The 16791-nt window shown below is 41.0% G+C and overlaps 1 protein-coding gene across 2 annotated transcripts in view; it reads right to left on the bottom strand.

Annotated features, from left to right (window-relative positions):
* The window catches only part of LOC122430816 (prolylcarboxypeptidase), an 80358-nt gene that overhangs the window by 63500 nt on the left and 67 nt on the right, over window positions 1–16791 (bottom strand). The window contains exons 1-2 of one of the 2 annotated variants that reach the window (XM_043451686.1): window positions 16247–16385; window positions 15022–15204 (exon numbers count right to left, since the gene is read on the bottom strand). In XM_043451686.1, the coding sequence (XP_043307621.1) occupies window positions 15022–15189 (168 nt within the window). In that variant the 5' untranslated portion in view covers window positions 15190–15204; window positions 16247–16385. Of the gene's footprint in view, window positions 1–15021; window positions 15205–16246; window positions 16386–16791 lie in introns of those variants that run through there. The other variant, XM_043451687.1, reaches the window with a different exon arrangement.

Raw genomic sequence — 16791 nt, 5'->3', positions numbered from 1 at the left:
TTTCTCCATTGTATATTTTTGCCTCCTTGGTCAAAGATATGCTGTTCATAGGTGCGTGGATTTATCTCTGGGCTTTCTATTTTGTTCCATTGATTTATATTTCTGTCTTTGTGCCAGTACCATACTGTCTTGATGACTGTAGCTTTGTAGTATAGTCTGAAGTCAGGTAGGCTAATTCCTCCAATTCCATTCTTCTTTCTCAAGATTGCTTTGGCTATTCAAGGTTTTTTTGTATTTCCATACAAATTGTGAAATTATTTGTTCTAGTTCTGTGAAAAATACCATTGGTAGCTTGATAGGGGTTGTATTGAATCTACAGATTGCTTTGGGTAGTGTACTCATTTTCACTTTATTGATTCTTCAGATCCATGAACATGGTATATTTCTCCATCTATTTTTGTCATCTTTGATTTCATTCATCAGTGTTTTATAGTTTTCTATATATATATAGGTCTTTTGTTTCTTTTGATAGATTTATTTGTAAGTATTTTATTCTTTTTGCTATAATGGTGAACAGAATTGTTTCCTTAATTTCTCTGTTATCTCTGTTAGTAGGAATGTAAGGGATTTCTGTGTGTTAATTTTATATCCTGCAACTTTACTATATTCATTGATTAGCTCTACTAATTTTCTGGTGGTGCCTTTAGGGTTTTCTATGTAGAGGATCATGTCATCTGCAAACAGTGAGAGTTTTACTTCTTCTTGTCCAACTGGATTCCTTTTATTTCTTTTTTCTCTGATTGCTGTGGCTAAAACTTCCAAAACTATGTTGAGTAGTAGTGGTGAAAGTGGGCACCCCTGTCTTGTTCCTGATCCAGATGTGTCTTGTGATGATTAATTTGGATAATAAATTCACGCAAGTGCCCACCAAGGGCCTACAGGAAGTGAGAACTTGGTATATTAATATATTTTGTAGTAGATTATTAGCATTCACCTTCCAAGTCTGAAACCACTTTCAAACACACACATAAACATACACAACAATTTGTGTCATGTGTTTAATATTGCCACTTAGGAGGAAGAAATTAGTAATATGAAACCTTAGCAATTTATTCTTAGTGTTCATTTAAAAAACCATGACTTTGGACTGCTCTGGTGGCACAGTGGATGAGAACTCACCTGCTACTTCAGGGGACACAAGTTTTGATCCCTGATCTGGGAAGATCCCACATGCCATGGGGCAACAAAGCCTGTCCACCACAACTACTGAGCCCGTGTTTAACTACTTAAGTCCAAGCGCCCAAGCACCCAGAGCTCTACAACAAGCAAAGCCACTGCAATGAGAAGCCCACACATCACAATGAAGAGTAGTCCAAGCTTTCAGCAACTAGAGAAAGCCCACATGCAAAGCAACAAAGACCCCAGCACAGCCAAAACTAATTTTAAAAAAATTTTTTTTTAATGACCTAACAAAGTAAAATTAAAAAAAAAAAACTTTTCAGCTCTCTTGGGTAGTGACTTGGTAACATTAAGAGCCTCTTAAACACCAAATATGTTGTGGTACAATATGGGATATGCTTTTGCTTTTGACTTTCTGTCCAGTCACCAGTAACCAGTGCATTCAAAGTGAAAGTCTCCCAGTCATGTCCAAGTCTTTGAGACCCCATGGACTATCCAGTCCACAGAATTCTCCGTGCCAGAATACTGGAGTGGGTAGCCATTCCTTTCTCCAGGGGACTTCCCAACCTAGGGGTCGAAAACAGGAGTACACGTTCATTGATGTACAAATCATGTAGCTCTGAGGAAAGGTACATACTGCAGCAATAAAACATGGCAATTTTAGATTTTTGAACTGATTTATAAAGAAATTTAAAATAATCTGTGATATCCCCTTCATCACTTCATATGCTAAAGATTATAAATCCATATCTCAAGGAACTACTTATTTCCTCCCAGGTAGGAAAACAATGGCTCAAACAGCTGGACTTCTCATAAAAGTGATTAAAGAGATTAGCTTAAATTTTCAGTCTAATATCCTTTAAAACAATAACACTTTATTAAATAAATGGGATAATAGTACTATTATTCTAAACACTATGTTTAAAGATGAGACCAATATCCAGACTTTTAAAGAAAACAAAATACATAGGTAGAATTAACTGGACTTGACTTCCTAATCCATGGACTGGGAGACTTTCAAAAGCAGAGTGCCACAGTGACCTGTGTCCTTTGGAGTTATTGGGTAGGAGAGGGGACATTCAAGGACCTCTGCAAGTGGAGTGGAAAAGATATGCCAACAACTAGTCCATGTAGCATAGATTAGGGACCTTTATAGGAACTCTAATTAACTTATTCCAAGCCAAATTTTGTACTTGGACTGCTTAAAAAGCTTAAAATGGAGGATCTGCTAATGGATTTGTGGTAAACTACATTAAGTGCCAAGTTTAAGGGGACAAAATTGTACAGTAGTGACTTCATTCCTTTATTCCCATGGAGAGAGAGAGAGGTTGCTCAGTCATGTCCAACTCTTTGCAACCCCATGAACTCTAGCCTGCCAGGCTCCTCCTTCCATGGGATTTTCCAGGCAAGAATACTGGAGTGGGTTGCCATTTCCTTCTCCATGGGATCTTCCCAATCCAGGTATCGAACCCAGTCTCCTGCACTGCAGGCAGACTCTCTACTATCTGAGACACCAGGGATGTCCTCTTATTCCCATAGAGTGCCTTTTAGTGATCATCAATGGAGGTCTCTTAACATATTTTGCTCTAGAATGTATACGGTCACCCAAACATATCTCCTAGTATGTTTTACCCTAGGTGGCATAGTTCCCTTCTGCTACTAAAATAGTTCCCATTCATTTTTTACAAGATGGCGGAGGAATAGGACGGGGAGACCACTTTCTCCCCCACAAATTCATCAAAAGATCATTTGAACGCTGAGCAAACTCCATAAAATAGTTCCCATTCATTTCTTAAATTAATTTTTATTGGAGTATAGTTGATTTACAATGTTGTGTTAGTTTCAGATGTACAGCAGAGTGAATCAGTTATACATATACATATATTCACTCTTTTTTACAGTTATTTTCCCACGTAGGTCATTATAGAATATTGAGAATTCCCTGTGTTATACATAAGGTCCTTATTAGTTATCCACTTTATATATAGTAGAGTGTATATGTCAATCCCTTATCTCCCAATTTATCCCTACCTAGCTTTCCCCCCTGGTAACCATAAGTTTGTTTTCTACATCTGTGACTATTTCTGTTTTGTAAATAGGTTCATTTGCAACATTTTTTTAGATTCTACATATAAATGATATCATATGGCATTTGTTTTTCTCTGACTTAACATCACTCAGTATGACAATCTCTAGGTCTATTTATGTTGCTGCAAATGACATTATTTCATAGTTTTTTATGGCTGAGTGATATTCCACTGTGTGTGTGTATATATATGTGTGTGTGTGTGTGTGTGTATATATGCACACCATGTCTTTATCTGTTCTTCTGTTGATGGACATTTAGGTGACTTGGAGTACATGTATATTTTTGAACTATGGTTTTCTTCAGGTATATGCCAAGGCATGGGACTGTAGGATAATATGGTAATTCCATTTAAAATATAACTAGCATATGATCCTGCAAACTCATTCATTTAAATTCTTCTTTCCATACACAAAACCAAGGCCAGAAAAAAGTTCTGTATTGTTTTTTTTACTATCTGATTTTTTTTACTCTCCAAAATTACCCAACTTGCTATTTAAAAAGATAATTGAAACTCCTTATTCCTCAACTTTATTAATGTCTAATCTGGATTTCCTTACAAATGTGACTTCTACAACTATCTCTAAATCATAAATTACAAAATCTTCTATCTATTCCATAAATACAGCTAGTAAAGAGGCAAAGTGGAATACAGGCTTTGATGACACCAAAGCTCAGTTTAAATCCTGATGCTATCATTTATCAGCTATGTGATCATGGATAAATTACTTCATCTCTGAGCCCTTTATTCCTCTGTAAAATAGATGCAGTAGCTCTGTGCAGGGTTAAAGATAAGCATATGAAGAGCAGTACCTGTCACAAGGTGAATGTGTCATATCCTGGTGAACAGAGCAGTGCTATGTCTCACAGCAACTCAACACCAAGTCATGTTCTTAAAGTCAATGAAAACTTCAAAGAAGGAATATCCACACCAAGAGTGTGTAAGTGGAAATAGTAACACTGACTTCACAGTATTGATCACCTACCTCTTGCCTCATCACCTCTGCCCTGTCTCAATCTTACTGACCTCCTTTCAATTCCTCCTACTCATTTCTAAATTACTATCTTGTACACAATATATCCTCTACTCGAACAGAAATCTCAATCACCTCCCTTCTCCTGGCCAATAATTCCTCCTCAGCTTCCTGCCTCTGCTTTAGCACCATTGCTGACTGGAGGACTCCCTGATACCCAAGACTTAGGACCCTACTGTGGCTGCCACAACATATTATTTCCTTAAAACACACATCATAGTTGTAATTACTTATCACTATCTTCTTTCCCATTAAAATGTACGTTTCATGAGGTATGTCTTTGCCTTCCCCTTATCCCTAGCTACTGACAGTATATGGCACATAGGAAGAGTTCAATAAATATGTGTCAAGTAAATATATAACTGTATTGCTTTACTCTATAAATGTTAGATATCATAACTTCTATAATAGTTATACTTTCATACATATAAATTCTATCACACAACCAAACTGCAGGGCTGCTGTGGGAAAGTTCCTAAAGAAATCTGACTTTAATAAAACTGTCTTTTCCTAACGCCATGTGGACAGTTCTCACAATATAAATAGCAAGAAAGAGAACATCATGAGCCTGACAGAGACACAGCAGCCGTTTCTCTCCATTCACAGCACCACAGGCAACTTGGAACTAACTGACTCATACACAATAGATAGCAAGGATTTACAAATACACATGGTTAATTAGCTTCTGTTTGCAAATGAAAAGAAAAAAAAAACATAAAAATACTGTCTTTACTTTAGCTCTCTAATAAACAAAGGCACTTCACAATCACTACAGAAGTAGCTTTTAAGGAGATATTGTTCCTGAAATGTTCGTTCTTCACCCTTCCCTCAGCCCACATCCATACACATACAGGGACTGCTGCACTCCATCCCATGACCCTTCTCTGTAGATATGCTGAGAGAAAGGTCAGTACAGTTTGCCTCCAGATCATCAAAATAAGAGGATGAAAACAAGTAGGGCTGTTCTTATTTGCCTGGCTTCCTACCTTGTTCCCTCAAAGCATCTTAGACAGTTGGGAATCAAGTTTCCATACTCTTCCCTTCCCTATGCATACACACCCCTTCCTTACCTCAATGTGCGGGGAAGCAGGAAAAGGGAAGGGGAGAGATATTGATTCAAAAAACATTTGTGCAGACGATATTCTAAGTAAAACAATGTGCAAAGGGCTGTGAAGGGGTACGGATACTTACAAGACAGGCTTCCTGCTTTGAAAGGTGAACAAAAGGTTTTAACACCAGGCTTGAGTTAAGACAAATGCCATGAGAGAAGTACAAAGAAAGATCTGACCAATCACACACTTTCTGGCCCCTGGAGGAGGAGTGTCTGAGATGGGGCTTTAAAAATGGAAGGGGTTGATTAAGGAGGAAAGAGGCATGGGAGAGGCATTTCAAGCAAAGGGAACAATGTGAGTTAAAACACAGAAACAGGAAAGAAATGGGCATGTGTGGAGAACAGATTAGCAAACTGGAAAGGTGGGCTGGAGTCAAAGGGTGGAAGGCCTCAAACACTACAGGATTTTTTTCTTGAGAAAGCAAACAATCAGGAAACATTGCAGGTCCTGAGAAGAAGAGTGGTTTGACTGAAGGGGAGGTGATTAATTTGGCCCATGGGGACTGCAGTGGAGGAGGAACTACAGGTTGCAAGGAGGACCAGATAAGACTCTTCCAGGGACTTCCTTGGTGGTCTAGTGGATAAGAATTCACCTTGCGGGACAGAGGACATGGGTTTGATCCCTGGTTGGGGAACTAGGATCCCACATACCACAGAACAATTAAACCTGCATGTCACAACTAAGACCTGATACAAATATTAAAAAAAAAAAAAAAACTCAGGGAAACCTTCCTGAGATAAACCTTTCCATTCCACTGTACACCCATATGTACACATACACACCACCTTATTTATTTAACCTATATGCTTATTTAACCTATATGCAGAGTACATCATGCGAAATACCAGGCTGGACAAAGCACAAGCTGGGATCAAGATTGCCGGAAGAAATATCAATAACCTCAAATATGCAGATGACACCACTCTTATGGCAGAAAGTGAAGAGGAACTGAAGAGCCTCTTGATGAAAGTGAAGGAAGAGACTGAAAAAGTCGGCTTAAAACTCAACATTCAAACAATGAAGCTCATGGCATCCTGTCCCATCACTTCATGGCAAATAGATGGGGAAACAATGGAAACAGTGAGAGACTATTTTTTTGGGTTCCAAAATCACTGCAGATGGTGACTGCAGCCATGAAATTAAAAGCTCCTTGGAAGAAAAGCTATGCCCAACCTAGACAGCATATTAAAAAACAAGAGACATTATTTGCCAACAAAAGTCCACCTAGTCAAAGCTATGGTTTTTCCAGTAGTCATGTATGGATGTGAGAGCTGGACCATAAAAAAGGCTGAGTGCCAAAGCTTTGCTTTTGAACTGTGGTGTTGAAGACTCTTGAGAGTCCCATGGACTGCAAGGAGATCAAACCTGTCCACCCTAAAGGAAATCAATCCTGAATATTCAGGATTATTATCCTGGAGAAGGAAATGGCAACCTACTCCAGTACTCCTGCCTGGAAAATTCCATGGATGGAGGTGCCTGGTGGGCTACAGTCTATGGGGCCACAAAGAGTTGGACACGACTGAGCGACTTCACTTTCTTTTTCTTTTCCTGAATATTTATTGCAAGGACTGATGCTGAAGCTGAAGCTCCAACACTTTGGCCACCTGATGGGAAGAGCTGACTCATCGGAAAAGGCTCTGATGCTGGGAAAGACTGAAGGCGGGAGGAGAAAGGGACAACAGAGGATAAGATGGTTGGATGGCATCACTGACTTGATAGACAGGAGTTTGAACAAGCTCCAGGAGTTGGTGATGGGCAGGGAAGCCTGGCGTGCTGCAGTCCATGGTGTCGCAAAGAGTCGGGACACAACTAAGCGACTGAACTGATCACCTTGCTTCTCAGGTGTCACAGTGGTAAAGAATCCTCCTGCCAATCAGGAACCACAGGAGACAGAGAATCGATCTCTGGGTCAGGAAGATGCTCTGGAGTAAGAAATGGCAACCCACTCAAGTATTCTTGCCTAGAAAATTCCATGAACAAATGAGCCTTGCGGACTATAGTCCATGGGGTCACAAAGAGTCGGACAAAACTGAGCACACATCACCTTGCTTATTTCCTTCAAGGCAATCATTACAGTCTATAATTATCTTATTTATTTAATGTTTATTTGCTTATTATCTACTTCATAACCAGAAAATAAGTTGCACATGAGCAGTCCAACTATTGTCTCAAGAACCGTGCCTGCCATATATATAGACTCTCAGTAATTTTTTTAAAAATGATAACAGTGCCACAAGGAGAAAGTTGTCATTTAACCAGATGAGTCTGGTTCTGAGTCAGAACTATAGATCCAGGAGAAAAGGGAATTCTCCTACACTGCTGGTGGGAATGTAAATTGATACAGCCACTGTGGAAGATGGTATGGAGATTCCCTAATAAGCTAGGAATAAAACCATCATGTGACCCAGCAATCCTACTCCTAGGCATGAGTGCCAAAACTGAAAAAGACACATGTACCCCAATGTTTACTGCAGCACTATTTATAATAGCTAGGACATTGAAACAACCTAGATGTCCATCAACAGATGAATGGATAAAGAAGCTGTGGTACATATATGCAATGGAATACTTCTCAGCCATAAAAAGGAATGCATTTGAGTCAGTTCTAATGAGATGGATGAACCTAGAGCCTATTATACAGAGTGAAGTAAGTCAGAAAAAGGAATATAAATATCATATACAGATGCATATAGATGGAATCTAGAAAGATGATTCTGATGAATTAATTTTCAGGGCAGCAATAGAGAAACAGACATAGAGAACGGACCTATGGACATGGAGGGAGGGAAGGAGAGAGAGGGTGAGATGTATGGAGATGGTAACATGGAAACTTACAATACCATATGTAAGCTAGATAGCCAATAGGAATTTGTTATATGACTCAAAGAACTCAAACAGGGGCTCTGTGACAATTTAGAAGGGTGAGATGGGGAAGGAAATGGGAAGGAGGTTCGGGAGGGAGGGAACATGGGTGTACTTGTGGCTGATTCTTATTGATGTATGACAGAAAACCACAAAATTCTGTAAAGCAATTATCCTTCAATTAAAAAAATTAAGTAACAAAAAATATCCTAAAAAAAAAAAGAACTACAGATTCAAGTAGAAATACTAGGAGGCAGAGTGAGGTAGTGATTAGAATACACTTGGAACCTCAGTTTCTCCTTCTATAAATTGGGAATAGCAGTACTAAAACCAAATGAAGTCAATGGGAGAATTAATGAGCTAATATGTGTGAAGTGTTTACATAAACATAAATACAATGCTCTATGTTATAAATATTGTATCAGTGGGAGAGCTAATTTTTAAAACATTTAAAAAACATTTTACATGATCTGAGTCTGTATCTTACTCAAAGTTGAGATGGAAAAATTGTTTAGGTCTCATCTGTCCATAGGGTCACACAGAGTCAGATACGACAGAAGCGACTTAGCATGCATGCATGCATTGGAGAAGGAAATGGCAACCCACTCTAGTATTCTTGTCTGGAGAATCCCAGGGACAGAGGAGCCTGGTGGGCTGCCGCCTATGGGGTCACACAGAGTCAGACACGACTGAAGCAACTTAGCAGCAGCAGCAACAGCATTTACCAAAGGCAATTAATGGTAGAGAAAAAATAGAACTTGTGCCCACATCTCCACCTGATATATTAATAGATATCCACTCTTGATATAATTCCCTACAGATAGGAGGCACTCATGAACAGAATTACAGATGCATCAGAGATTAGCAGATCTAATCTTCTCATCTTACATATTAGTACACTGAGATCTAGAGTGAAGCAACTTGCCCAACATAGTATTACAAGTTAGTAGCAGGGCTGATACTAGCAACCAAATTTTGAAACTGTGTTTTATGTACCTAAAGCATAAAATCCCTGTAATTTGCAGATGGATATAAACATGCATGCTTAGTCTCTCAGTTGTGTCCGACACTTTGTGACCCCATGGACTGTAGCCCACCAGGCTCTTTTCTCCACAGAATTTCCCAGGCAAGAATACTTGAGTGGGTTGCCATTTCCTACTCCAAGTGATCTTCCTGACCAAGGGATCAAACCTGAGTCTCTTGTGTCTCCTGCATTGCAGGGAGATTCTTCACCATTGTACCACCTGACAGTATAAAATTAACTTTTGCTGAAACTACATTTTAGCATTAATTGGTAAAATATTTAAAACTCAGCTATTAGAAAGACAGTGTTAGATTTAGTATTATTATCAAGGAGGTATTTGAAAAAATCTGAAAGGATACAACTATTATCATACATTTTTCTCTCCACAATTTACCAAAACTCAAAATAGTATAGGAAAAAAGTGGAACTAGCTTCATATGCCTTTTTTTATGTATCAGTCTTATGTGAAAGAAAATAATTTCAAGTGAGGAAAAAAGTTAATTTCTATGCCTTATTTACAAGTGTACTATACTACAGCCCACTGGAAAAAAAGAAACATTTGTAATAGTTAAGTAACAGAAAAGAATTCACAAAGACTTTCATATTTACCAGAATAACTATTTTAGATATGATACGGAATGACTTAAATATTTTATTCTGAGTGGTGAGGAGGTACGTGCTCAGTTGCTCAGTCATGTCCGACTCTTTGTGACCCCCGGAACTGTAACCCACCAGGCTCCTCTGTCCACGGGATGACCCCGGCAAGAATACTAGAGTGGGTTGTTATTTCCTCCTCCAGAGGATCTTCCCCACTGAGGGATCGAACCCACATCTTCTGCAGCTCCTGCACTGGCAGGCCGATTCTTTACCACTGAGTCACCTGGGAAGCCCCCAGAGAAGAAGTTAAAGTCATATGAAGAAACTGCAAGATAAAATAAAAATAACATTTACCATTTACTAAGTGTTTACCAAGGGATCTAAACTGTGCTAAATAAGCACTTTACACATATCAGCTTATTTCACAACAAATCTGTGAGATGAATAGTGTAATTATCCCTATTTTGCTGATTATAAAAATAGAAGCTCACAGTAACTTGTCTGAAATTACTCAGGTAGTGTTAGAAACAGAATGCATTCTCAAACCTGTAGGGTTGTCAAGCTCTATCAAGTTCCTAATCCTCAACAGTTTTGATCAAGATCAATTCATCACAGCTTAGGGGTGAACTACATGACCCCTTCTGACAATGATTCTGTGAGTAAAAATAGAAATCAATTCAGAATTCGTATAATATTTGTGGCAGTATGCTCCAGGCATGAGGGGAAGGTCATCAATAGATGAACCAGTAAGAAGAGGAGAAAGGAAAAATGAAAAGAAGAACAGGAGGAGAAAAAGCTATAGGCCCTTCCAAGGCCCCTGACACAGCTCCATTTTACTAGACATTCACTAGGGCCACCATGACAAGAAAGGGAAACCCAGAAGAGGAATTGAAAGTAGAACTGTAAGGGTAGAAAGTAGAACTGAAAGCTATAAATAAAAATTGCTTCATCTACCACGATGGTCTCAATGCAGATGAGGAAGGAGCTGTAGGAAGGCCCTGCAAGAGTCAGCAGCCATGAACTCAGTGCTGGGCCAGAATGCACAGTTCTCACATAAACACTGGTCAGCAGTTAAATAAGGATAGTTGAGTATAGATGACTGACCACTAGGTTTCTAAAAGAGGCATTACCACAAGTGTCAGCATGTAGATCAACCTGAAATGCATCGCACTACAGAGAGTGTGGTTTAAAGACAGAGTAGGGGAGGAACCACCATTTACTTCATTAAGATCCTCAATTTCCTAATGTTCCAGGCACTGTGCATGTGCTTTCCTGAATTACCATATTTAACGCTCACAACAGCCTTAGGTAGATGTAACAGTTCATTTTACATGTCAACTCAGCTGAGCCATGGTGCCCAGATTGCTCAAACATTCTAGATGTTTCTGTGAAGGTGGTTTTTATGGATGGTGTTAACATTTAAAACAGTGGACTTAGAGTATAGCAGCTTTACCCTCCATAATGTGGGTGGGTCTCATCCAATTAGCTGAGGCCTGAATAGCACAAAAGATTGACTAATCCTGAGCAAGGAATTATGCAAGTTGACAGCCTTGGGACTCAAACTGCAGCTCTTTCCTGGGTCTCCAGTCCAACAGCCTACCCTGAAGATTACAAGGCTCCTCAACAACATGAGTCAATTTCTTAAAATAAATCAATCCCTCTCTGTGAAGAAAGAGATATACATACACACACACAGACACATACACCCTACTAATTATTTCTCTAGAGATCCCTGACTAATACAGTAGATACTGATTTCTATTTTCACCAGTGAGGAAAGTAACAGCCTGAAAGGACCCATTCTCCTTCCCCATTACATCACACAGTAAAATGCCCTCAGGATTCACATTCAGATCTGAGAGACTAGGGTGGGAGTAAGAGGATTATGAGAACCATGGAAATAGAATAAACACAAGTCACTGCATCCCAAGGAGCCCTTTACAACACTCACATCACACATATGAGTGAATGAGTGAGTGAAAGTCACTTAGTCAAGTCCAACTCTTTGCAACCCTATGAACTATACAGTCCATGGAATTTTCCAGGCCAGAATACTGGAGTGGGTAGCCTTTCCCTTCTCCAGGGGATCTTCCCAACCCAGGGATCAAACCCAGGTGTGGATTCTTTACCAGCTGAGCTACTAGGAAAGCCCAAGAATACTAGAATGGGTAGCCTATCGCTTCTCCAGAGGATCTTCCTGACCCAGGAACTGAACTGGGGTCTCTGGCATTGCAGGTGGACTCTTTACCAGCTGGGCTATCAGGGAAGCCCTATCACACATACATGCAGAGCCTTTGATGTGCCCAAATGATGTGTTATCCTTTCTCTGGTCTTCTGATTCACTTATTTTTGATTTTAAAAAAAATCAAACATTCCTACTAAATCAGCATTTGAAGACTGTGAAAGAAAAGGAATTATAAATGGTAAAAAAAAAATGGAAGGAAAAGATTAAATAGATGATTTGTGTCAATTAAATGATGGTAGACCTTGTTTGGGCTTTCTTTGGGTAATCATCCATTCACTCCCTCAACAGATATTTATTTTGTACTTCATATTTTTATGGGCTTTTCTGGGTAATGGATAATGCTATCTAGCTGAGGAGACACAAAATAGTAAATGTGAAAAAAGTCCAACTAAAATCAAGAAAGTTTCACAGAAAAGGTGATATTTCAGCTGGGACAGAGGTACGCATTTAACTAGCAGAGAAGAAGGAGGTATTTCAGACAGAATTTCTGACACAGTAAATTTCAATTGAGTCTATGTTCTATGTTGCTAAAAGTGTATGTGTGGAGAAGGTGGAATGAGGTAGAGACCTATGGCAGGATATGAAGCTGAAAGACCAGCATGCAATGAGAAACAATATGAAGGACTTTGACCTTTATTCTGCAAGTAATCAGAGTTATGAAAGAGACCATTCATGGAGTTTGCATGAATATAAGGACAACTGGGAATAGCTTAGACAGATATAACAACAGATAAAGAAATCATTATAAAGTTGAATGAAAATTAAACCTTGAATAAAGACTAAGTCTTAAGTACAATAATAATGTTTATCATTAAAAGGTATGAAAGTAGTTCATGTGCTCTAACTAACAAAATTAAAGTTGAGTTTACACATACTTTTCAATCTCAACTAAAAATTTATGGTCCAGAAAAACTGGCAATTACTATGAAACCATTATTATGCAACAATTATTATACAACACATTAGTATATATGTGAAAGTCTTTCTCAAAACAGTGAAATAAAACTCAATTGGAGTTGATGTAAAGAAAATTATTATTATGGTAATAAATCTATTTGTGGAATCTGAGTCCTAAAATGTGAACTAAATATAAGCCAGAGGGCAAAACGTGGCTGAATAAAGCCAAACAGATCTTGTAAATCACCACAAATGGAAAAAGAGCTGGCCTTTTATATCTAAAGAGTGAATTGGTCAAGAAAGAAATTTACAATGTAGGAATATAAATTAGGACCTAAGAGATCATTCAATCTTTTCTACCTTTTCATTCTCCCTCTTTTCTGCTGATAGCTCTCTCACCATTCCTAAAAGGATTATAGATATCCATTCCAGTAGTTTCCCTTCAACTTAACTTTAGTTATGGAACTCTGCAAAATCCCAACATATAAAACAAATAAAAATATATAAACCTCAGGCTGAAAGAAGTCAGAGAGGGCGGGTTCTGGGGTATCCTAACTTGGTTTCCACATGGGCCTTCACCATCCCTCTGAGACAGCTCCCCCAAAAGCCTTAATTTTTTCAGTAAAATGTGAAACACATTGGTCCTTGTCCAAACCTCTCAATTTACAAATAAGGACACTGAAACCTACAGAGTTGCCTAAGAAAAAGATGTTTCCTAGTACTCCTGCTAAAACTAGAATGCTTTCTCTTCTTCATAATCTCTAAATTTCTGGGTTAAAAATGATTTCTTATTCTAGAAGTTCACGTCATCCCTCTATATCAAATTCCTATTCAAAATTCACATAAGTTAGTAACCATCAATTTACTAAGTATCTACTTGAGACCAAATACTTTGCTAGGGACATGTCATGAATTCTCATTTAACCACCACCAAATCCCCCAGAGGTCAAGAAATCGGGCTGAGAGAGGTATATGAAACTTCCCAAGGTCATAGAGCTAGTATTAATAGATTGGAATTCTGATCTAACTCCTAAAGCCAAACCTCAGACTCTTGTACTTCTAATCCCAACATTTCCCAAATCTTTCCCTATCTTCACATGCAAGCACGCACACATGCTCAATCTCCCAGTCGTGTTCAACTCTTTGAAACCCCATGGAATGTAGCCCGCCAGGCTCCTCTGTCCATGGGATTTCCCAGACAAGAATTTTGGGGTGGGTTGCCATTTCCTACTCCAGGGGATCTTCCCCCACCGAAGAATCAAACCCCCATCTCTTTTATCTCCTGCCTTGGCAGGCAGATTCTTTACCACTGTGCCACCTGGGAAGGTCATCTATCTTTTCATAGGCTCCCAGAAATACAGAACTGTAAGTGATATTGTCACTTCACAAAAGATGTACTTCTTCATCCAGGCTTCTCTGGGAATACCTACCTCATGCTTCAGCCAAGCACAAAGGCATTATGCCTACCTTAAACCTCTAAACTCAGACTTCAGAACTACAGAGATGCTGACCTTCACTCCCCACTCCAAATTTTGACAGACTCCTGCAACTTCCAGGGAAAGTTGAAAACTCTTAATAAAAGGGCTACAAAAGCAACAACTCTGAGTTGAGCATGAGACAACAGACTGGCATTTTTGATTGAAAAAATATTATATATTATCTGATAAGATATTAGAAATTTGAACTAAGGGGCTGCTTTGGGACAAAAGATGACTGTCACCGCAAAGTAGGCTCCAGAGCTGGTATTAAATAATTTCAATTTGGCGAGAGGTCAAAGGAATTTTAAGGCATCCTCTGCAAGCAGGAGTTGAAGTGACTGTGATGGTCAATCAGAGAAGGGAGTGTAGAGCCAGAACTGACAATAAATTATTGGTGACGGTAGGTGAGTTTAAACAGACTGAGACTTGGGGCCACCATCTGTAACATGTGAGTCAAAGGTCGGACAAGTCCTCAGCATCAGGGTTCTGCAATTTCGGATGAGCTCCGGTGCCTGAAAACCACAAAGCCCCAGTCCTCGCCACCCACTCCAGCCCTTTTGGCCTTACCTTCTGTTGGATGTAGCGAATCGAATACTTCAGGGTAATAGTGGGGCGGGATCTGAATCTGGTTGACCAGGGCAAGCTGCTAGGGGCCCTCAGTGACGGCGATACGGGGCTGGAGGCCCCAGGAGTTAGGAAAGCTAGGAGCAGGAGCAGGAGGGAGCGGCGCCCCATGGCTCAGGACCGTGGCTGCAGAGCGGGTAGAAGGGAGACAGGCAGATGCACGCCGCCCCGCCCAGCCCGCAGCTCCGCCCCCGAGACAGGCCCCTCCTTCCCCGGGGAAACCCCCTGCCACCCCGCCCCTCAGCATAGCCTCTCAAATTCGAATTGCCCAAGCCATTCCGACCCCTGTCCCAGTCCCACAGGGCGCCGCCAGATTTCATTTCCCTCTTGTACCGTCCCCTCTTTAGAGTTTACCTTTAGTCCCTTCCGACTCAAAGCCTGCCTTTATCATCCCAGGGCCCCTCCTATCTGACCTCTGAACCCCATTCTTAACTATATCACCCCCCCCACAAACACTTTCCCCCCACCCTATATCCTCCCGTTTATCGTCACTGCCAAACCCTGCCCTGTCCACCTCTATTTCATCGCCACATCCTTGTCCTCCACAAACCCTACATAATAATAGCGTGTGCATGCGCGCGAACGTGCTAAGCCGCTTGAGTCGTGTCCAACTCTTTGCGACCCTATAGACGGTAGCCTGCCAGGCTCCTCTGTCCATGGGATTCTCCAGGTAAGAATACTCGAGTGAGTTGCCATGCCCTCCTCCAGGAGAATCTTCCCAACCCAAGGATCTAACCCAAGTCTCCCTCATTGCAGGCGGATTCTTCAGCGTCTGAGCCACCAGGGCAGCCCCGGGAAGGGCTACTGCCAACTAAAAATTAGTACTAGCCACCAGCTCTACAAGGACTAAATCACTCACTAGTCACTCAGCCCTGACAGTCAAAACAGCCTGAAAGGAGGAACTCAGGGTACAGATCTGCTCCTTCTGACTGGCAGCCGCACCTACCAATCCGTATTAATGTGTGCATATCCTGCCCTTTTCACTAAAAATCATATATACTACTAACCTTCCCCACTACCTCTTTGAAGCAGTTCCTCAGCGATATGGGAGACGCTGTCTCTAGGGTTATAGCCCTCATTTTGTCCTGCTACAGGTCACGATAGCACTGGGCTTAGTGGCAGACACTAACTCAATCATGGGTCGTGTATGACTGCTACCCTCACTTACAGCTGAGGACACTGAGGTGAGGAGAGGTGCCGGGACTTGCACTAAGTCACTCAGATAGGAAGCAGTGCAGCACGGCTTCCTGGCTCCTTTCCACCGCCACCTCCGGGTCAGCCTAATCACCTCCTGGGGCACTCTGGCGGTTGGTCACCCCTACACATGCGTGAAGCCCACGCAGTCCACTTCTCAACTGAGGTCGCCCCGGAATCCCACTAGGTCCCGGTCCCTGCTTCCGAGCTACACCCCCTTCCGTCTTCCGGCACCCAGCTTCGGATGCCGCCTTCCCATCTCCTTGGGGGCAGTCCCAGCCCCAGAGGGCGGAGTCCCCTTCGGTCTTCGCGACTCTCCCACCACCAACTTCCGCTTCTCCTTCCAGTCAGCCAGCTGAACGTCTGAGGGGCTCTCCCACCCACTACCACCCTTCCCGGGGTTCCTACGCCTAGCTGGCTCAACCCTGCCTCAAAATCAACTGTACAGACTGTACTGCTGCTCCATCAGTTGGGAAAGGACACTTGCCAAACCCTCTCTGACAAAAATGGTCGTTCCCA

This window comes from Cervus canadensis, chromosome 29 (assembly GCF_019320065.1).
Source record: "Cervus canadensis isolate Bull #8, Minnesota chromosome 29, ASM1932006v1, whole genome shotgun sequence".
NCBI lineage: Eukaryota > Metazoa > Chordata > Mammalia > Artiodactyla > Cervidae > Cervus > Cervus canadensis.
Note: the sequence above shows the minus strand (reverse complement) of the source record. Positions and strands in the feature narration are given on the sequence as shown.